This window comes from Giraffa tippelskirchi, chromosome 4 (assembly GCF_054371585.1).
Source record: "Giraffa tippelskirchi isolate mGirTip1 chromosome 4, T2T-mGirTip1v1.2.pri, whole genome shotgun sequence".
Classification (NCBI taxonomy): domain Eukaryota; kingdom Metazoa; phylum Chordata; class Mammalia; order Artiodactyla; family Giraffidae; genus Giraffa; species Giraffa tippelskirchi.
The window spans coordinates 4,245,814-4,268,510 of NC_137278.1; the positions used below are offsets into that span (position 1 = coordinate 4,245,814).

General features: G+C 44.8%; 2 protein-coding genes across 12 annotated transcripts in view; one reads left to right on the forward strand and one right to left on the reverse strand.

The window, feature by feature from the left end:
* GTF3C4 (general transcription factor IIIC subunit 4) overlaps positions 1-4,501 on the reverse strand; it is a 31,425-nt gene extending 26,924 nt beyond the window's left edge. For 2 of the 7 annotated variants that reach the window (XR_014082217.1, XR_014082218.1), the window contains exons 1-2: positions 3,968-4,296; positions 3,324-3,673 (exon numbers count right to left, since the gene is read on the reverse strand). Coding sequence is in view for 2 of the 7 variants with exons in the window: in XM_081590785.1 (XP_081446911.1) it covers positions 3,324-3,668 (345 nt within the window). In the remaining 5 variants the exon portion in view is untranslated. Of the gene's footprint in view, positions 1-2,839; positions 2,918-3,323; positions 3,711-3,967 lie in introns of those variants that run through there. The other 5 variants (XR_014082219.1, XM_081590788.1, XM_081590785.1 and 2 more) reach the window with 4 other exon arrangements.
* DDX31 (DEAD-box helicase 31) overlaps positions 4,394-22,697 on the forward strand; it is a 71,953-nt gene continuing 53,649 nt past the window's right edge. For 3 of the 5 annotated variants that reach the window (XM_081590790.1, XM_081590791.1, XM_081590793.1), the window contains exons 1-9: positions 4,394-4,503; positions 9,091-9,347; positions 9,454-9,529; positions 10,580-10,623; positions 11,905-11,975; positions 12,838-12,902; positions 19,446-19,490; positions 20,785-20,826; positions 21,627-21,691. In XM_081590790.1, coding sequence (XP_081446916.1) covers positions 4,408-4,503; positions 9,091-9,347; positions 9,454-9,529; positions 10,580-10,623; positions 11,905-11,975; positions 12,838-12,902; positions 19,446-19,490; positions 20,785-20,826; positions 21,627-21,691 — 761 coding nt within the window. In that variant the 5' untranslated portion in view covers positions 4,394-4,407. Of the gene's footprint in view, positions 4,504-4,535; positions 4,890-6,773; positions 7,185-9,090; positions 9,348-9,453; positions 9,530-10,579; positions 10,624-11,904; positions 11,976-12,837; positions 12,903-19,445; positions 19,491-20,784; positions 20,827-21,626; positions 21,692-22,697 lie in introns of those variants that run through there. The other 2 variants (XM_081590792.1, XM_081590794.1) reach the window with 2 other exon arrangements.

The following is a 22,697-nucleotide window of genomic DNA, read 5'->3' on the forward strand; positions in this document are numbered from 1 at the left end:
CTCCCCTCAACTCTTCATATCACAAAACTAGTTAATGAATCAAAACAAATACTCAAGATGCCCCAGGAGCACGTTAGTTAAGAGTCTAGCTCTCAGAGGCTGACCCAGAGTCAATCATTTCACTATATGCTATCCTGTTTCTAGTTGGCCACTATGACAACTAATTACCACGTACTTTGTAAGCACCTAACAAAAACTCGTTTGAAGATCTTAGACAGTAAGCTTCTTGAGGGCAGGAATTTAATTCCAAAGACAGGAAACAGTTATTTAACTTAATGGAGTAGATGGAGTTGATATTACTAAAGTTCCTAACAGCTGAAACAAACAAAAGTAGTCATGCACATATTATTAGATTTTGGAACTGTGTGCAACTAGATGATTCACTAAGTCAACAGTCCAATGGGAAGAGAAACTGCAAACTTGTTCTTAAGTCACTACTTCACTGGTTCTCAGATTTATACCATTTGCCTTTATATCAGTGCCCAGGGCAGTAACTTGCAAAGAGCAGATAATATGTGAACTATTATTTAATTGTGTATTTTCCTGAAAAAACTCATAATCTAAATAATGATCAGAGCAAAAAGCTTCAAAGAGGTTTAGCATCTAGTCTTCTAGCAGTTCTACACACTAAAACTGTGATCTAGGTTGCAGGAGTCCATCTTCCTTGTTGGAGCTAACTGGACAGCACCAAGGAGATTTCAACCCACAGGGACTGTCAGTGGGCAGTGCCATCAAAGTACAGAGACTTCCTTACATTCACACCATTACTCCAGTTTTATCCCACAGAGGCCTCTCTCAGAACTGCAGGGACATCTGACCTGAACTGAATCGATTACTAGAGGGATATATAAGGATTTCCTATTACTCATTTTCCAGTTGTGGAACCAATGACAAGAGTCAAATTTTTATCAGAATACAGTGATAGAGATAACTTTGTATCCATAGCCAAAGCATTAACCAAGAGTCCTTCCTTCATACTTGCATGACTATTTTTTAACTTGAGCATTTACAGTGTGCCAGGAACTATGCTAAGTAATCATACATGTGTACATATGGACATATGAGCATATGTATAAATATCCACAGATGATATTTTAACTTAATCTTCTAAAAATGCTCAACAAGGTAGGCTTTATTATCCTTTTGCAGATAGACCTGGCTTGCTATCTTGTGCCAAAGTGCAATCTTAACCCCTGTTTTATGCTGACTCCAACAATCACCTACTTGCCTTTAGTCCAGCGGAGTCACATTCCTGCACCACACCAGGTCAGTCCTTGTGTATGATGCTGTAACAGCGCCTCAGGGCTTCCTAAACTGAAGTCAACTGTCTCAGACTGACCTCCCAAGTTCCAAAACTGACCTCACTTTACTGTCTCTGACTCTCTAGGAAAGCTACTTGACCTCAGCTATGAACCCAACATCATTTATGCAACCAACAGGAAGCTGTGTTCATGACTTACGTGTCTGTGCACAAGATGGGCACCTCATTCCTGGCACTTGGATGACCCCTTCCTCCCTTCTTTTTACAACCCAAACCCTACTTTTTTTAGGTCTGCTGCAGATTCACCACCAAATAACCTTCTCTGATAAAAGCATCTCGGTTCAGCGTTCCTTCACTTCTTGAAATTCTCTCTGCTGAAGTATTAAGTTTACCACACTGAGACACACACTTAAAATTTTCTCTAGCTGATGTGCATATGAATGAACATTAGCAACATTAAGTTCCTTTTCAGCAGGGGATACACCTTTTAAAGCCCCTCTGTTCTGCCTTCCTCCTTGAGTGTTTCTGTTTCATAGGATCACCAACATCTATTCACCTGACTGGTTTATCAGCTGAGCTGCTCAGGCATGTCCAACTCTCTGCAACCACACGGACAGTAGCACCCCAGGCTTCCCTGTCCATCACCAACTTCCAGGAGACTGGTTTATACTTGAATCAATTTGTTCACACCTTACCCAAGACCTTTGAAGGCTTAATTATACAAATTTATCAATGATCTAATTCAACATCAAGCTGTCACTTTCAAACTTGGATTAAGTATGCTAAAAAGTGGTGTGGGGTCTCTGCACCCCATTCAGTTAGTGATCCATATTTTAAACGGCTTGGCAGAGTAGTTTTTTTTAACTTCACAGAAATACCTCTCTGTATATAGATACATATTACAACTTATTACTACCTATTATTTCATTGTTCTTTGTTCCTGATTTGTCAAAAGAATGTAAGCTCCAAGAGGAGAGGGATTTTTGTTTGTTTTTGTACAATGTTTTACTTCGGAAGCCTAGATTGGTGTCTATCTGATACACTGTTGCTGTTGTTTCAGTAGCTAACTCCTACCAAGTTCTATCCCACCCTCTGGCAACCCCATTTCCATAGCGGTATTCAAAGGTGTGGTGAAAGAATGAATGTACACTTTGATAATCACACATATGCGTACGGATCTAGAAAGGAAACAATAATAAAGTTTTAATATTTTTAAACCACTAAAATGAACAATACGACTTCCTACTTTAAAACCTTTTGAAAATGGTGGTGATCGAACAATAAAACTTTAGCAGCTCTAAAGTTCTGAAGGCAAATTTAGTTAATATGAAGCCAAAAGCACTAAGTCTACACGAAGCATTAAATCCATACGAAGATCTTAAGAGCTGCACTTATTTCCAGAGCCTTTATTTTTCACTCTACATCCCAAAGCCTTTTGGTTATTGAAGAAAAACTGGAGTACCAACCCCCGACATCCAGTTATCTATCCATCTGCCCAAGATGAGAAGGACCACTCATATAACAAAGTCACTGAAACAGTTAAAGACAAAGCAAAAAAAAAAAAACAAAACAACCCACCAATTTTCTCTCTTCCAAAGCCAAGGAGGAGGAAGAGGAGGGCACATCACAGTAAACAAAGCCAGCCAGGAGCCTCCGCGAGCAGGCCCCAGACAATAGGAGCCGGTGGCAGAGGCAGGTCTGGGGTTGGGTCAACAGGGGGGTGGAGCCTCAGAAAGCACCAGGGGAAGAAATCTGCGCCAGCAGCCGGCCAGACGCCGGGCCGCAGGGAGAACTCGGCTCCGGAGTGGGACCTTCCGAAATGAACCCGTGTCTCGGGAGTGGGTGGGCGATCCGGGAAACGGGACATACACGGCGTTTCCCCCGCCCCTCACTTAAGCTACTGCGGCGACCCTAAAGACGCAGGGTGCGAGGAGGCGGGAATCCCCGGCTGAGGCGTGGGCCCGGGGATTCCCCCAGGGAGCCGCCGGGACGCGGCCGCGGGAGAGGAGGGAGCGGGACGGGCAGGAGACCCTCAGAGCCCGGGGCGGCGGGCATGACTTACTTTGAGGAAGCAGCTGTGGAGAGGCGCGGGCACCGACGTGCGGTGGATAACCAGGTCCTGGCCCGGGTTGTGCACGTCGCAGATGAGTTCCAGCACAGCGATGCTCCGGGCCGTGGACACCGACACGCGGTGGTCCTCGGACCACGCCAGCGGCTCCAGGCCGCTCACCGCGTACTGCAGCCTCACCGCCGGCTCCCGCCGAGTCACCAGGAGGCGGAACGCCGTGCTGGGCCCCGGGGCCGCGTCCGCCGCCGGCTCCTTCCCGCCGGTCTCAGAGCCCTCCACCTCCTCGGGCGGCGCGGGCCGCTCGGCCGCGGGCCCCACCCGGGTCAGGGCCGTATTCATCTCTCCTATGAGGCAAAGGCCGGGCCCCGGGGCGCGCGCCAACCTCCCCCTCCTCCTCCTCCTCCCCCTCCCAGCCCCGCTCCGCCCCGCCCCGCCCCGCGTCGCCGTCCAGTTGCCGCCTCCCGCACCGCGGCCGCCGCGGGGCCCCTAGCTTCCCTCAGCGACGGTTATCTCCCCCTCAGGCCCGGAGCGCCGCCGAGCCACGAAGGACCCCGCCGTTGCTAGGCAACCCAGCTCCTGCCGGGTGGCCAAGGCGCTGCCTGTAAAATAAATAAATAAATAAATAAATAAAATCTCACCTTCTTGTGGTGGGGCCGGATCGCGGGTGGGCGAGGGGCAGGGAGTCTCCCCCACCCCTACCCCCGGCGCCGGACAACTAAAGTGCTGAGGAGAGTCAAAGGAAGAGGCGTTGGTTCGATGGGACACGCCTCTCCTCGTTCCTGAGAGGAATTTCAAAAGAACGTCAAGGGCAATAACTCGGGTTCGGTGTGACTTGGCATCCCCCACCCCCCGGCACAGGCCGCGCCACGAGGGACGGCCCTGTGGAGCGGGGCGCCGCGGCTCCGGCCGCTAGTGGCGCGGGCCCCTTCGTGAGGGGGGCGGGGGGCTCCAGAAAGCGAGCGCGGGCGCTCAGGACTCGGCGGGACAGCTACGGCGGGGTCCTCGCGCGCGTCCCACGTGGGGTCTCGCTGCGCCTCGCTCCGGGTTTCGCGAGATCCGGACGCGCCTCTCTGTCGACATGGCAGCCGTCAGCGGAGTGCTTCCTCAGGTGCCCGAGCCCCGGGCCGCCGTCTTCAGGACCTTCTCCAAACCCCGCCCGGCCCACGCGAGGCGGGTGAGTTCTGATCCGGTTTTCCGGATGCGTTCGCTCCCGGGGGGTGGGGGGCGGGGAGGTGGGGCCTCGGCGCGCTGGGGAGCTGCAGCCCAGGCCTTCTCCGTCGGGATTCGAATTAATTCTGCGGAGTTGAGATGGGGAGAAGTCAGACATCAGGCAGCCCCCGGAGGAGTCGCTGAGCCGCGCGTGTCTTAAGAGGGGACCACAGCCCGCGGAGACGCTCTCGGAGGGGGAGCGGAGCGGGCGGAGGCGGGCGGAGCTGGCTCGGGGCCGCTTGTTAGTTGAAGGCGAGGATGAGAGACTTGTCACCCCAAGTTAGAGACTGACTCTCGGGGCGTTGGGTCCCTTAGCAACCCCGTCTTCTAATCTCTCAGCCACTCTTAAGGGTCAGTTTGTTTCGGGAATGAGGACTGGAGACTAGAAATTTCTTTGAAGAGTGTTCGAAACCGAGATACACATCGACGCGCCACGAAGGGGTGGGGGGCGGGGAAGAAAAATACAACTCATCCATATAATATCTTCGTTAGGGAGGCAAAGATGTCTGAAATTTAGCCCAAACAAGAGCAGAAAATTGGTTTTTAGGATGGCTGACTTAGCTCATAGCTAAGAGGAGGCGTGCGGGACAGAAAATCTGTTGAAAAATCTTGTTGTCTTAATGACCAGGAAGGATACAGTTTGCTGCCGAGAAAATTGTGCGTATGTGTGTGTTTTCTCGAAAAAGCATCATTTAATGCCATTGAAAAATTATTTGTCAAAGTTCGGTTCAGTTCTTCTCAATCAGTATCGTGCCACTCGCTGAAGTTCCTTGAGTTCACATCAGCTCATAGCAACTGTCTGGATTATTGTCTAGACTTTTTTCGTGGTAATCAAGTTTAGAATTTAAAGGCTTGTGAGTGAAAACTTTTCGGCTGGGCGATGTTGTGGCTTCATCTGTACTGAAGGGGGAGGGAAGTACAAAAGAGCCGGTTGGGCACAGGGGATTTGGGACGGGACAGAACTGGGGTTAGATGCCGGCGATGCAACATGCTGGTTCTGTGACCCTGAAGAAATTACTTCACCTCTGTGATCCTCACTTTTCCTATCTATAATATGAGAACAGTAATTTTGACTTCGTATAAGGTTATAAATCATATTGACTCCTTTTTGGGTGATTGAATTGCTCCATCAGGTCAGTAAGGTGCTTATATCAAGTACATGCAAGACATAGAAAACACTTACTAAAAGTTCATTGAGTGGGTTGAATAAATAAATGTAAGATATCTGGTTTTATGATTGCTTGAACCACTATGTCAAAAGGATATTGTTAAACAGCTATCTGTCTGTGTTGGCCTTGTCTGTATATTTGTTATGTTTTGAATGAGGATTCTGTGTATGCTGACCAAATTTGCTAATAGCCTAAACTTGGTGTGAGTAGCTAATATACTGGACTTGGAAAGACCTTGACAGCTTAAATTATGCTCTAACACTACGTGAAATGTTTTTCCTTAAAAAAAAAAAGAAAAATGTGTGTATATATATATATATGTATATACAGATTTATTGTAGGAAATTTGGAAAGTAGATTAGAAAAAAAAAAGAAAACCCACAATTGCCATACTCAGAGATAACTCTGGGTAACATTGTGATGTATAGCCTTCTAGAAAAAAAGCAGAGAAAAATAGGGATCAAACTGTACATGATGTTTTCTAACCATCAGGATACAGTTTCTAAATGGTGTTGCAGCATTACTGTTAGAAGCTAGGCTGTGGAATCAATGCTTGGGCAAAGCCTTGATCCCTCAGTGATCTGGGGACAGGTCACCTCCCATCGCCACCTCAGCGTTGTTGTCTCAGAATGGGGGGTGCACACCAGTACTGTATGGCCCAGTGACATCATTCATGTAAGTACTTAGCGTACTGGCTGGTGCATAGTAACTACTTAATATACTTGTTAATATCAAAGACTCGGCATGTAGACTGTTAGGGCTGGATGGGCCCTAGAGGTTTTCTGCCATATCCCTTCGTTAGGCAGGTGGGGGAGCAGTCTCAAGGACTTGCATATTTTAAAAAAGAACCAGGTATATCTTTTCTCCTCCGTGCTCAGATGCCACCCCTTGAAGCATTCCTGTATCTTCACCTCCCTCTCCCTCACCGTGGGCCATGGTAGTCTTCTTATTTTGTGCCCTTATAACTCTTCGTCCACACCTGTTCGGTAGTACAAATAAGGTTTGATTTGCAGTCTTACACTTTTGTCTCGTCCACTTGTCTCTGACTTCTTCATGGGCTTGTCAGATCTTTGTACCTTCAGAACCAAGCTGCTGCTGCTGCTGCTAAGTGGTCAGTTTTTTTTAATGAATGTGTCATGGATGCTGGGGGCAAGGGGACTGAGAAGTAGAACAGTGTCCAGAGTACAGAAGAGGATCATTCCATGACGTGTTGTTCATCCTGCAAGTATTTATAGAGCACTTACTTTGTGCCAGTCACGGTCCTGTGCAGGAAATGCAGTGCTATCCGGCACAGGCTTGTCTGTTTATAACAATCTAATGGGAAAGACAGACATCACACAGCGAATGACACCTTGTATTTAATGTTGCACTGAGTGCTACAAAGGAGAAGAAGGGCGCCAGGAGAGCCAAGGACAGGGACCCTGGTTTGACAGGTGGAGGCAGGAAGTCTGGAAAGGCTCCTCTGAGGATGCAGCAGGTGAGCCTGGATTGATTTGAGGAATGAGTACAAGAGGGTGGGTTGGGGACATGGGTTTGGGAGTAGCACGTGCAAAGGCTCTGAGGAGAGAAGGAGCTCGGGACATCCTCAGAATTTAAGGAAGACCAGGATGACAGCGAGTAAAGCTGAGGCTGGTGAGATGGGCAAAGGCAGATTCTAAAGAGCTTCATAGCTTATGTCACACATTCTGGATTTTAGCTTGAGCTCAATGGAAAGCCCTCCTGATACTGTGTTTAACTCAAAACACTTAGAGAGATGTTGACATGGGAGTAAAGAATGACTGGGATGATAAGGGGTCTAAAGTTTGTGTCCTGTTTGGGATATTTAGTCCAAAGAAGGAGAAAAAAAATGGAATTCTGTGGTGAACAAAGGAGTGTTGTGTACAAGAGTTGGTGCCGAGAACAAACTGCAGACTAGGACTTGGATCTTCTAGGAAACAGATTTTGCCTGAATGTCAGAAAGAACCTCCTGACCCCTGGAATTTGGTCAGGAACAGAATGAGCTGCCTCATGGGGTAGAGAACAGTAGGAGGAGGTGCAGGCAGGAGCTGCAGGGCCACCTGGCGGGGCTCCTGTGGTGGGAGGTCCACGTGTGCGCAGCAGGAGAGGCCTTTAGGCCTTTTTGTGCTTCAAGAGCCTGTGATTCTATAAACCAAGCAAGATCTGCACACTTCATCCCATCTTGAAAATGAGACCTGATTCTTGACTTTATCTCTTTTTAGTCTGAAAATTCGGGACTTTGTAAAAACAAACTTGTGACATTTGTAAAATGAAGCAGATTATCAATACTAAATGTAAACACCAATGCTAAATATTAATACCAAACATTTGAAGTTATATATATATTGAATTACCTAGCTATAGGTGCCCTTAGGGTTGCCAGGAACTGTTGTTAATGCCAGGTTAGTCAGAACCTTGACAGTCACGGCTAAAGCAAACTGATGTCTACACACAGAAGTCATGATCTCAAGCCAAGAGGAAGATAGCATATTCCAAGAGAAACCAGAACTCCAGAATAATAAGCCCCGGCTACTCAGGGGATGTTTGTATATTCATGCGTAATGTAAACTGGGAAGAGAAGGTCAAGGAAAATAGAGGAATTGGATATTCTTCTCCTAGGGGAAGTTTGGACAGCATGCATTTAACAACATTCATGTTATGGAAATAAGAAGCAACAGGCAAGAAAATATCTCGTGTTGTAGCCCGTAATCGGTGATCAGATGGGGAATGGAAAGGCGAGGAGCATTGGAAATAATTGCAATGGAGGTGATGGATGGAGCAGAATTCTCATTTGGAATGGAAGCTGGGAGGAGGAATCGCCTCCAAGCCCCCTGAATCTGGGGGAGCAGCATGAGGACAGAGAATGACAGCCGTCCAAGCGCTCGGGCTAGGCGGTAATGAAGGTTTCCGCTTCCTGGGCACGTGCAGTAACCGATGGGCTTTGTTGGTGGAGAGAGGCAAGATTCATCGCTCCTCTTCCACGCGATTGCTGTGTAAATGGATTCCTAGGGATTTGGATCACCTTAGCTGCACACTTCACTAGGTGGGTCCTCCTTTCCCTGCAAACAGACTCCAGTTGTTAACATTCAGCCTGAAAAATGTCTCTCCCTTGATAATCTTGGTGGAAGTGGAATTTAAGACGATTGGTAAGGTCTGGTAGATGGATCAGCTGAGATTTGTGGGGGTTTTTTCTTTCCCCCTTTCGGGGGAAAAAAGGGCCAAGTTAAAGAATCTGATTGCAGACCCTAAACTGTTGCTTGACATATGGGGAGTAATGATCTCCGCAGGGAGAGATGCAATTCTGTGGGCAGTCAGGCTTCACTCTGAGGTCTGTCTTCATGGACTAACGCATCTCTTGTCGCTCTTTCCTTTTGGGAACAACGCAGCAAGCAGCAGCCACCAAAAGAAAATGCCAAGCATCCAGCGAGGCTCCCCCAGCGAAACGGAGGAGCAAAGCCTCATTTCTCCCGGCCAAGAAAACTGCCGCGAAAGAAACTCGCAGGACCTTGAAGGGGAAGGCACAGAAAACGTTTTCTCCCAAGAAGTCTTCAGCCGGTGCAAGTGATGGAAACCAGGAACGGAAGCCAGGCATTAAGACTTCATCGCTGTTTAAAAACAACCCTGAGATTCCAGAACTTCCCAGGTATGTCCAGGGGTAGACGCCCTGTGAGAATGAAAGGAATTAAGTGTCTTCTGCCTTTTTCTTTGTCTCTTGGAACTGATGCCTGCATCTTGTTCGTTATTTGCAGACCTGTAGTAAAGCAGGTGCAAGAAAAGGTGTTCACTTCAGATGCTTTTCAAGCCCTGGACCTCCACCCACATCTCGTAAGTATCCCTTCTTGTTTTCTGGGTGTCTCCATTTGGGGGGTCTGTTTGTTCATTCAGAATGTCGGTGAAGTGACAGTTCTAGGAAGAAAAAAAATCAAAGAAGGGTTATATCTGCTCGAGGTTACCCAGCTAAACTCAGATTGATAAGATGCTTTTCCAGGACAGTTACGTGAGCTTAGGAATCTGTTCACTGTCCTCACCCCACCCCACCCCACCCCACCTCCCTTTTTTGTTTTTTGCTCACCTAATTCACTTTAGGACTGGGACTCCACTTATCTGACTTGAAGACCACCTCATAATTACTGGATAAATATGGCATTAAGACTGTTTTGGGTGGCCAGTGTCACAGTGACCCTAGGGGAGGGAGATGAACTGTCATCTTGCTCTTAAGGGAGTTATAAAGAACTGAAGGAAAAAGGGTCTTTTTGAACATGGACACTTAAATAAAACCAAACAACCATGAATGAGTGTTGTAGTCGTGTTTATGAGTAAGGCGAGAAAAATACATTCACTTTTAGGAAGTCCAGATTTTCTTGGCTCAAATGGTCACGGCTTACCTGCTTCTTCTTTCGGGCAGGTTACTTGTGCTTGCGTTCTCAGCGCAGAGTGCAGTGACTTTCCAAGCCTGGATACTGTGCACACTGGGAGACGGGGCCTCTGTGTCTCAGGGGCTGCCCCGCGTGTTGTAGGATGTTTGGCAGGTCCTGTGCTCACCCGATGCCAGGAGCATCCCCCCCCCCATTTGTAACAACCAACAGTTTCTCCAGATGTTGCCACACGTCCTGGGCAAGCTGGCAGGGAGGCAATGTGCAGAACCACCCCCAGTTGAGAACCATTGGTTTGGGACAGGCTGGCAGGGGGGCAGTGCACAGAATCACCTCCAGCTGAGAACCATTGGTTTGGAGGAACTTGATTGGATTGTGATCATCAGTTTTTACCCCAGTATTTTCCCCTTCTTTGCATCCTTATTTGCATTAAATGTATTTATACCAAAAAAATTAGATAAAGGAAAGTATTTATTTATTTATTTTTTGTCTTTTCTCTTAGATTTCCACAATAAATACAGTCTTAAAAATGTCTAGTATGACCAGGTAAGAGTTCTGGGTCACTTGATTTTCTCAGGATTTAAGTGGGTATAAGCAAATGAAGTCTGAATTGTCCCTGGAGGACAGCAGACTCATGTCTTGGCATTAGAGAGCAACACCAGATTATTAACCCCTGAGGGCTTGGTAACCACTCGGCTTCCCCACGCAGTGCATGGGACTGGGGCTCCATCCCTGCCACCCTCAGCTCTAAACTCTTAAGAGGACTCTCGTCCAGAGGTGGTCTGTATGGGATGCCGCTGTGGTCTGTGCTGCCCGAAAATAATTTGTCTAAAATATAGAATTTATCTTGTCATTTCTTAGCAGTAAGAAGTAGAGTCAGCTACAAGATGGGAGTAATACTTGGTTGAATGTAATGGGATGCTGGAAAAAGATTTTAAATGTTAGTGACAACTCCTGGAAAATGGAAATAGAGTAGTGAGAGGTATGGAGCAAAAATGACACCCCCACCTTGAGTATGTGTGCTTATGTGCGTTTTAATGTCCCCTTTCACTTAGAAGTAAATGTGAGTAAAAGTATCAAAGAAAAAATGAGCCCCTTTGTTACTGTTTTGTTCAGTTTTAGCAATCAAATGTGATTTCCATACTCTGTTTTTTTTATTTTATTGAAATATAGTTTGTTTATAATGTCTTAATTTCTGCTGTTACAGCAGAGTGATTCAATTATATATATGTATATTCTTTTTCATGTTCTTTTCCATTGTAGTTTATCACAGGACATTGAATATAGTTCCCTATACTATGTAGTAAGACCTTGTCATTGTAGTTGTTTGTTTTTGAATACACACCTGGACACACATTTTACTGTGTCTGTAGCAGTCATATTTGGTTTTCTAGAGAATGGGCAGCAATTCCTGGCTGTCTGCGGGGCTCACGAGTCCCCCTTTCCCTCTTCTGCTTGGGAATCTTTCCATAACGTCTTATTGCTTCATATTCCCTGATTCAGAAGATAGAATACGTGATGTGCTTTGTGGTGGCTCCAGCTTGTCATCACGCCTGTCGCATTTTTCTTTTTAATTAGTGTAGCATACCAGCCAATCTCTGGGTTGCCTCAACTTCTTCAGCCCCAAAAGTTCCAAAAATTTAACTAGGGTTTTGCCCTTCTAACCATCAAGGGCTTCTCAGCCCTTCCCATGACTGTTCAGGTAATCTCCAAGGTGACACAGAGCCTGGGGCAGTTGCATTCTGTGGAGCTTGTGTCTCTGCCTGTAAACCTGGGAGGGTAGTACATCATAGGTAAGCATGTGCTCTTTCTTCCGGGCGGCCCAAGCGTTCAGAAGCAGAGCATCCCTGTGTTGCTGGAAGGCAGAGATGCCCTCGTGCGATCCCAGACGGGCTCAGGTCAGTCGTCACTTGATTTCTGCCCTTCCTCCACGGTCATGTGGTGAGCTGTCTGTTGATGGTGGTGGCTGCTTTGTTTGGTGGGGGGAGGGGAGGCCATGCTTGCTTCTGATCAGAGCCCTGAAAGGAAGGGGATGATCAATGGGACCACGATCAGGAATGATCAGAAAGGAGTCAGGTTCCGCAGTCATTTTTCAGCGCCCCTCCCAGGGCTCCACCTGGTCCCACCATCCATGGCCAGAGCCGTCCATCTTCACTCCAGTGGTGATGAATGTTTTTTTCTGGTGTTAAAACACTCTTGCCGTGAGCACACACTGACCAGATGCCAGTTGTTGTGCTCAATCACGGAACACTGGTTTTGTTCCAGAACAGTCTGGAATGGCTTTTCTGACCTTTCCTCCCTCACTCAGCCTGTGTCCAGGTGGACAGAAGCCCAAGGGTTTTGCCATCGTGGTTTCTCCTTGGTCTCTGAAGGCCGGCTCTGGGCTTCCAACTGGCTCCTGACTGTGAAAGCACCATAGAGGACACTTCTGCCTTCAGAAGCTCCTCTGAGAGGTTGAGGGTGACCCCGGGGAGGGGAGCTTCTCTAGTTCCTAGGGACAGTCGCTGAGCTGAGCTTCTGCGAGACTTGGGGAGCATATTATTGTCTCCCTTGTTAGGTGTTGAGGGAGCGAAGCTGCAGGTTTATTAGCAGCACTGCATTCACAGAGCAGAGCTGGGGGCTGTGGCTTCCGTCTTCCCCTGAATGTGAACGTGCTTTTCCTATCCCCAGACTTCAGGGCGGCACCAGTTTCCTTTACTATCTTTGGTTTTCTGACGTCCTCAGACCCTGGTTTTAATTCCTCTTGTCCTCTTTTAAAAGGTAAAACTCTTGCCTATTGCATCCCTGTGGTCCAGTCTCTTCAAGCAATGCAGTCCAAAATACAGGTGAGTAGGAAGGCTGTCTTCCGGGGAGTTCCCTGGCGGTCCAGTGGTTGGGACTTGGAGTTTCACTGCCAGGGGCCTGGGTTCAGTCCCTAGTTGGAAAACAAATATCCTGCAAGCTGCTCGACAAAGCCAAAAAACAAAAGAAAATGCATTTTTTCTGTTATTGTTCATGGTGCATATGAAACCATCAAACTGAACCAAAGCAGTAAAATCTTTTCACTTAGCTTTGTTTTCCTATCTCTGTTTAATTCATTTACTATGTAAGCATGTTGCATCTAAAGATTGTGCCCAGAGTGGGGGATAGAATAAAAAATAGAACAAATAATAGACAACTGTAACAGTCATTCTAGCAGGTCTACTAGGGAACATTTGTAAGATGCTACCCGTGTGTCAGACGTGGTGCTGAATGCTTTGCTCATGTTATCTTCTTGGCTTGCTAACTGCCCTAATGGCACTGAATTTGACTTCCCTGGTGGCTCAAATGGTAAAGCGTCTGTCTACAATGCAGGAGACCCGGCTTTGATCCCTGGGTCGGGAAGATCCCCTGGAGAAGGAAATGGCAACCCACTCCAGTACTATTGCCTGGAAAATCCCATGGACGGAGGAGCCTGGTAGGCTGCAGTCCATGGGGTCGCAAAGAGTCGGACACGACTGAGCAACTTCACTTCACTGTTACATCAATTTGAAAAAAAAAACAAGGAGACTTGAAGTTAAATACCATCCTAAGGCCATGTGGGGACTGAGCCTGAAGCTGGGTCTCCACCTCCATTCTCTTTGGCTCCAGAGGCCAAGCTCTTCTTACCAGAAATGGTTGCTGCTACTGCTACTGCTAAGTCGCTTCAGTCGTGTCCGACTCTGTGCGACCCCATAGACGGCAGCCCACCAGGTTCCGCCGTCCCTGGGATTCTCCAGGCAAGAACACTGGAGTGGGTTGCCATTTCCTTCTCCAACCAGAAATGGTTAGCATTGTATTAAAGACAGGGATTTGGCATGAATAGTAGAAGTGAAAATAAGCACCCCATTAGTGAGTGTGACTGTTGGGCCACCTTTATTTCGTATTTTCTCGGACCTCTTTTTAGTTGTGAAACACAGTTAGCACCTGGGCCAGAGGGGCCAGAACTAGGTTCTTTGGCACGGATCTCAAGGAGGCCATGTGACTACCATGTTCCGTGGGCATCAGTACCATCTCAGAACCCAGCCTGGACTCTCACGAATACACCCTGGCTATTCTGAGTTGAGAGGAAACAGTGAGAATAGAAGTAGGAAGCGGAGTAGTTCACGGGCAGATGAGAAGACCTGGTTGGTCACTTTTTCCCTTGGTTTGGGCACGCAGAATTGGACGTGTGTCGAGCCTTCCTGTTATTGCAGTGACAAAATAAATAATGATCGTGTTGGGTTCCGGTCCACAGTCTAAAACAAATACCCTGCGTCCAAACTGACACAGATGGATTATTGGCTAAACAGATGGGACAAGGGGAAATCCCTTCCTTACAGTAGAATTCCAGGGAATTCATATAGGACATCATCATGTGGCAAATGCCACAGTGATACTGCCTCAGGCAGGAATCATTGGAGATGTGACAGTGAATGGATTAAAGTGTGATGAAAATGGAGTATTTACACACTCAAGTTATCTTTCCAGGAAATAGAGGGAAAAAATGGTACCTTTATGATGGGGAGCCTGGCTGGCACCACCTCACCCACGTGCTCATAGGGGACCTCACCAGTGCTGGGTTGTGGTGACCTCACAGGTCTCCTGATAGGGGTATGAAGGATGAAATAGTACTTCCCTGGTTTTCTTTCATGTATTTTTTTTCTTTTAAGTTTTATGTATTTTTGTTGTTTGTTTGTTTTTGGCTGTGCTGGGTCTTCATTGCCGTGCGGGCTCTTCTCTAGTTGCAGCCGGTGGGGCTGCGCTCTAGGTGTGGTGTGAGGGCTCCTGGAGCTGCAGCTCCCGGGCTCTAGGGCACGGGCTCAGTGGTTGTGGCACATGGGCTTCGTTGCTCCGTGGCAGGTGGGATCTTCCAGGGTCAGCGATGGAGCCTCTGTCTCCTGCATTGGCAGGTGGATTCTTTACCACTGAGCCTTAAAGGAAGTCCTTCTCTGGTTTTCTTGCCAAAAACGCACAATTGTAATTTGATCACAACCATCAAATAAAGCCAAGTCAAAAGACATTCTACACAGCAACCGGCCAGTACTCTTCAAAAGTATTAAGGTCACGGAAGACAAAGCTATACTAAAGCTCTACCCCAGAGTAAAGGAGACAAAAAAGACATGACAGCTGAGTGCTGCATGTGGCCCTGAATCGGATCTGAGTCTAGAAAAAAGCGTGTTAGACAATCTGTTAACAAAACTTGAATAAGGTCTATAGATTAACTGATAATATTGAATCAGTGTTAATTTCCCCTGTATCAGGTTGCCCCAAAGGTTTGTTCAGATTTTTCCATAAGATCTTAACATAATGATTTTGAGAATCAGTGTCATATAAGGAAGCTGGGAGGAGGGAGTAAGGGAGTTCTTTGAACTATTTGTGTAGCTTTGTGTAAGCCCAAAATTATTTCAGAATGAAAGTGTTCAAATTTATTTAAAATTTATTTAGATGATTTTAAGTCAATAAAACAAATCCTACACATTCAAGTGATAGAACCTTATGTAGTTATTGAAAGTGATATTTTCTTCAGTTCCTAGTCGTGAACTTGATAGGCATTCTTGCCATGTTACAAAAGGGAGGTTATAAAGCAGTGTGTATAATGTGAGTCCAGTTTCATAACTAATGATCATGTATATGCACCTATATATGTGCGTGCACACTCAGAGATGAGAAAGATACTTTTCAAACTAATACTGGCTTTCTCTGAGGTGGATGAGTGAGGATTCTGTTTCCTGTGGATGACTGGTGTTTTCTTCCACTGGGCGCTTTGCAGTGAAGGGGTTCATACAAGGGGCTTTCGCATTGTGCCCGGTACAGGTTGGAGAAGAAATATGAATTATTCGGTCAGTGTGGTAAAGTCTCAGCCCTTTAGATACTCCAGAAGAATGTCTGTTGACAGTGGAAGGTTTTTTCCTTCTTGGAAAGTTGCAGGGTTTGGGCGTATATCTGAGCTGGCGTGGGTCCCACAGTCCCAGCGGAGATGACTCATTTCCTGGAGCCGTGAACTAAGAACAGCAGAGATGCAGTTGTGTTCCTAGAGGGGACAGCGTGGTGGGGCTCTGCTCAGAATCTGGGTCTGAGTGAGACGTTGAGCGCATCATTCCATCCCTGTATGCCCCAGGGGGGGTCACGGGGAGCCTGTGTCTTGGGGTTGCCAGGATTAAGGGAGGCGTTGCCCTGGGAGAGTGGAGCCCTGCCTCCCCGATCCTGGCAACAGTACCTGCCCGCTCAGTGTCCTCGTCGTCAGCAACGTGGACTTGTATGAAGGACAGTGTTCTGAATTGCTTATATTCAGAGCATTAACCAGCCGTGTATGTCATTGCTTTTATTTACTCAAATATTTTTTTAATATTAATAACAGCTCGTTCTATTAAAGATGGGAGTATTCTGTAGAAACGGTTTTCCAAGCCTGAATTTATTTCAAGTAACATTCAGTATAGGCCCTTGCGGTTCAATGTAAACTGATCTGGCCTGTTAAAAACCCGTCTGGAGGGAGCAGCGAATTCAAGGCACCCAGCAGAGTCTTCAGTTATTGTAGTGATGAAATGAGAACGGACCAATTTTCTGTGTTTCCACACTTTCAGCTCCTTGGGCTCTTATTTTTTTTTTTTAACATCCCATCCATCCTTCCTCACTCACTTTGCCCTGCGAGGAACTGATTGTTCTTTCTTCTTCTCTGTGTAGTAACACCTTTTGAAATGTCAGAATCTCTAGCGCTGCGGTGTTGATACCGTTGTACTAACATGTTTACCGTTCCCCGCCCGGGCTTCAGCGCCTCTTGCAAAGAGTACAGACACCTCCAGTCTGAATTCCAAATCTTTTTCTCCTCGTGTGTAAATATTTCCTATGCAAAACATGAAAACCATCCTTGTAATTTAATTTGCCACTAAGTCTGTGCTCAGCTTCTACACTAATGTGTTTCTTTTTTTCCCCAAGATTTTTTTTTTTTTTGAGGTGGACCATTTTTTAAAGCCTTTATTGAATTTGTTACAATATTGCTTCTGTTTTCTCTTTTGGTTCTTTGGCTGTGAGGCAAGTGGGGTCTTAGTTCCCCGACCAGGGATCGAACCCACACTCCCTGCATTGGAATGTGAAGTCGTAGCCACTGGACCATCAGGGAAGTTCCCTAACAGAGTTTTGGTTCCTCCCCTACTTGTCTGAGCACTTTGGAGGTGCAGGGCACCACAGGACCCTTTTCAGATTACTTTGTTTTCTTCTATCATTGTTACTGTTATTTATGGATATAATGTATATGTTAAAAAAATTTCTTGAAGAGTGCCGAAGAACATAGAGTGATCAGTGAGTCCTTCTGCTGCCCCTTGGCCCAAATGGCACAGCTCTTAGGGTAGTGTATCACCAGCCTCTTGTTTATCTTCCCAGGGGTATTCTTTGCGTATAAAGTAAATCCGAGTATGCATAGTTCCCCTCCCCCTTTGGTTGAAGTGTTTTGTTTGTTTGATACAGAAATGGTTGCTTGCTGTGCATGATTGTGCCTTGCTTTTCTTCACTTAATATGTTTTGGGGATGGTTTCTTATCATTACTGTGTTGACCTGCGTTTTTTTTTTTTATGGCCGCCTAGTATTCCACTATATGTATGTACCATAAATTGTTGAGTCATTCCCTCATTGATGGAATTTACGTTGTATTCAACATTTTGCTACAAAGCAATTAAACAACTTCTTTACACACACTTATGAATCTTTTTGAGAAATTCTTATAAATGGGATTTGTATTTTTATTTGGTAGATAATGCCAAAATTGATCTTAAAAGGAGTCACACCGATTTTCATTCCCACCAACAGTGTATACCAATGGTGTATAAGAGTTTCTGTGTCCCTATGCCTTTATCAACACTGTTGGCTGTTTTATTTTTGCTCATCTGACAGGGGAAAAATACTGTGTCATAGTTTTAATTTGAATTTTCTTGGGAGTAAAGTTGAGCATCTTTTCACATGTTTAAAAGTCATATTTTGAATTATTATTTCCATAAATTAACTGTTATGCCCTTCTCCATTTTTCTGTTTGAGTTGATAGTCTTTTTTTATTTTTAATTGAATTACAAGCCTTTATAAACTAAGAAATGGTTCTTTCTCTTATGAATGGCATATTTTTCCCCATGTTATTTGATTCAATTTTGTTTAGGTATTACTTTTTCATTTTGAAATTTTAAATTTTTTGTGTAATAAAATTCTTCATGTTTTATAGTTTCTGAGTTTTATGTCATCTGTAAAAAGGCCAAATTAACTCCAACTTTATTTTTCTAGCTTAGTTTTAAAAGGGCATTAAATTGTTCATCTTTTCATTGCTGATATAAATTGCCCCTTACTGTATATCCTGACTGTTTATATGTATTTGATTTAATTATGGACTGTATTTGCCATTATAATCTCTTATGTGCTAACATCAATTTTTAAAAAACTACTATGGATTTAAGTTGTTTTAATACTTGATGTTCAGAAATATCTTGATTATTCTTGCACATTTGTTTTTCCATGTGAACTTTGAAATCAGCTTATCTGGTTATGTATATTATTTTTTATATGCAGGCATATGTATATTTGTGATATTTTTTGATACTTTATATATGCATAAATATGCATGTTCATGGCATATTTACTAGAATTGCATTACATGTATGGATTGATTTAGGGAGATTAGCTTATTAATGATATTGAGTCTTCTTACCCAAGAATCGTTTATTCAAATTTTATTTTATGTGCCTCAGAGGTATTTAAAATTTTTTATTGTATTTTTGTGAAGCGTAGTTTTTTATGTTGTTTTTTTTTTTTGCAATTCTAAACATGGTTCCATCTGACTTTCTGCATTGGAAGGTTATTGATTTTTATATATTAACTTTACATTCAGCTAGTTGACTGAATTGTCTTTCTATAATAGATTTTCAAGTGATTTCTTAAGCTTTTTTTTCTTTAGGATAAAATGTCATCTGCTAATAATGACAACTTTACTTCCTACTTTCCAGATTCATGCATATTTCTTTGTCTGATTGCTTGGGTCAGAACTTCTAGATCATTATTCCATGATAATGGGCTTCCCTGGCAGCTCAGACGATAGAGAATCCCAGGGAGACCTGGGTTCGATTCCTGGGTTGGGAAGATCCCTTGGAGAAGGAAACAGCAACCCACTCCAGTATTCTTGCCTGGAGAATCCCATGGACAGAGGAGCCTGCAGTAGCCTTTGGGCTATAGTCCGTGGGGTCGCTGAGAGTCAGACACAGCTGAGTGACTGAGTACACGAGTGCAGTGGACCATCTTATCACTTTCTTTAATAAGATTGCTTCTGGTGTTTACAAGTGGCTGCCCTTCATATCTGTCCAGATTCCTATGACCTGTGTTCATTCAACTCACAGCATTACTTTTCTTCTGTTCAACAGCGTGGTGACGGCCCCTACGCTCTGATACTAGTGCCAACAAGAGAGGTAAGCAGTCCCACTTTCGGGATGTGTGCTTAATAAGCAACTTCTTTCAGCAATACCGTTGAATAAAATTCAAGTGTTTTGACTATTTTTCTCCCTACTGCACCAATCACCACACTCTTTGCTTTCCCAGGGAACCATCCTCTGGGTCCTGACGAGAAGAAAAATTCCAGTAGTCTTAGAAACCAGAAGTTTCTGGATTGTTATTTAAAAACTAATGACATTAAGATTTCTTTTAAAAGGAATTAAAATAAGTGCATTTTTGTACATTTTTTTCTTTTACAACTTAATTAAAAATTAAAAGCAGTTGACTCTAAAGATGAACCTTTTTTCTCTTTTTTTAATTTTTCCTTGTTTCTGAAAGTTAAGCTTCTTGATATTTTTCTTCTTTCTTGGTGGAAATCTCTTCTATCCAGTTTATTTTATTTGCCTGCGGAGGCAATTTCAGATCAGGATGTGTGTTTCCTGTATCAAATGCCAATCAGTTCCTTGCAGAGAACAGATCTAGGCGATGGAGGTTTCAGCCCAGCCTTTTGTACAGCCCGCAGTGCCCTCTCTCAGCTCCATCCAGTGAAGGAGCAGGCATGGAGCTATTTAAATTTTTACCGCAGCAACCTCGCCGCTTCCCTGGGACGCTTCATGAATACTAAACATGTGGAAACTGTGTATCTTCCTTGGATAAAGGGATTATGTAGAGGCTTTGTTGATGGTTGTTAATGGCTATAACCTACATTTATTTTCTCTTTCTCTGGTTTCCACTGGGCTTGTTGGTTTCTGTGTTATTTCTGGCCCCCTTTAATAAACTTAGGAAATGATCACCTCTGTCCTTAGCTGCTGCTCTGCCCCGACATAGCCTTAGGAAATAGTCATGTCACCTTTACAGCAATGGCCCCAAGGCTAGCCTGTTGCATCACCATACCCATTCACATGTACTACATTCTCTCTCTTTCCAGAGCGAGCCAGATTCAGGTCGACTCTGCTTTATTGTCTTCCATCTTTGTGCACCATAGACTGTACCTCTCTGCACAGTACTCTGGGAATTTGAGCCAGCAGAGGGAGCACAGAACACTATGTTTGTGTATGTCCAAGAAATAGATTCTCCAAACTGACAGGTTTCAGCATCAGCCTAAGAACAAGATGTGTTTCCCAAGTAGATTCTGTGTATAGGACTTTTTTTAATCCTAGCTTGAGGTCCTAGGTTGCATCCTTATCACTTCACACTGTCCAAATTTTTAAAAATAAATGAAAAGGAAAGGAGGGTTCTTGCTCATCATTTCTCACTTTTTCATGTTTACAGCTGGCTCTGCAAAGCTTTGATACTGTCCAGAAACTTCTTAAGGTAAGGCAAGCCACGAGTTCAGCTTTTGTCTTTTTTTCCCGACTTTTTGAGGAAAGAGATCCCACAGTCTTTTCTTTATTTTCAAAGAGCTAGGAATCACTCCAGTTTCCCTCCATTCCCTAGTTGTCTCTGCTCTCCCCAGGTACAGTTTGTAGGTTTTTATTGATCTAAACCTTATGAGTCACTGATTTCTAGCTTAGCGAGTTTACTAGTGTTTCCCGGTACTTCCATTCCTATAATCTGTTCATCGTAGTCACTAGCAAGCCACCTACAGAGCTTCACAGGTACAGCCTTAAGGTGATCCAGTGAAAGCTACTTAACAGGCTGCAAGCAGGGTGTGTTTCAGAATGAAGAGAGAGAAAGCTTCTGAGTCAAAGCCTGCCAGGGCACCAAATTATAATGAGAATTGATCTCTCCTATCTTTCATCATGGGTGGCAATGAGGAAGCATTGTATTTGGGTTTGATCTTAACCAAAAAAGAAAAAATAAAAAAGGCAGTAGACTCACTGAAATGTGTTTTCAGTTCAGGCTCTATGGGGAAAGGCAGAGAAGCTCCTTGAATCATTTCAAAAGCTCATATTCCTCTCTTGTAGCATCAGAAGCTAGTCGAATAGCTGTAATTTAAGTTAGTGCTGATAACCACGGACCTGGCAATGCCTTGGAACTGTGTCTGCACAGTATTGCCTCCTGCACTGAGAAGCCCTCCCTCCCAACTTCCTAAAGGAACAGGAATTTGGAGTTATGCTCTGTTTTCTGTAAACAGGGCTTCACATTGATTTTGGTCTGATGTCTTTCTGTAGCCATTTACCTGGATTGTGCCTGGAGTGTTAATGGGAGGAGAGAAGAGAAAATCAGAAAAAGCCAGGTAGGGAGAGTTTTGTTTGTTGTTAATTCCTTTTTCAGTCTGCCCTGTCTTCTTCTCTGTAAGACTCGGGCCCTTCTCAGCCTGGGGAGAGCCTTGTCCCAGATGGTGGTTCCTAGTCCCAGGGTGTACGGACAGCTTGAGTCCCCATGAGGGGTCGTTCTAAACAGTGCTATTTGTTTTAAATATTGTTGAGCCTACCAGTGGCTCCCTTTTGATGTGATTAATGACAGCTTCTTACCTTCTTAACTCCCACCCTCAACCCCTCCCATCCCCCAACATCCATGGTCTCCCTTGCTAAGGATACATCCCCTTAGACTCCCTTTTGTGACATTGGGAGTTTGGGAATTTGTTGGTTGACTTTACAAAAACAAGATGATAAACCTACATGATGCTTTACATCTTGCTTTTTATACCCAAATACATTTATTTGTAATTCTGTGTTAGAATTGGTCATTGGTGTCAGTAGAAAATTCTTGCAAGAAGTACATCCCAAATTGTCTACATTCTTTTGAAGATGTTTTTATTTTATTGTAGCTTCATGCTTAGTAGTTATGTCCAACCCTGTGTGTAATGTGTAACCAAGGAGCAGATACTAAACATGAAACCTTCAAATATTGGCTAGGATGAGATTCCACTCTACTGTAAATAACAGCAACAGTGCCGCAAATGACATGGAAGTTTTTTTTCTTTTTCTTTCGCATTTAAGAAGCTGGCTGGCATGATGCGTGCACCAGGGTGAGGACCCCTGGCTCATTCTGGTTTTTTGTGCCATTAAGTGAGGCTTTTGTTTGCAAGCTTTCCTCATAGTGTTAGATAGTTGTTGGAGCTCCAGCCATTATATCTAGCTTCCTGCCATACCTCCTCCTTCTAAAGCTACTGATAGGATTTGCATATTTAGGATTTGCATATTTCCTTTTTCCATTTACCTTATTACTAGAACATAGGCATGTGTCCACTTAATGACAAGGGCAGCTGGAAAATGTACTCAGCTGAAAACTGTACACTT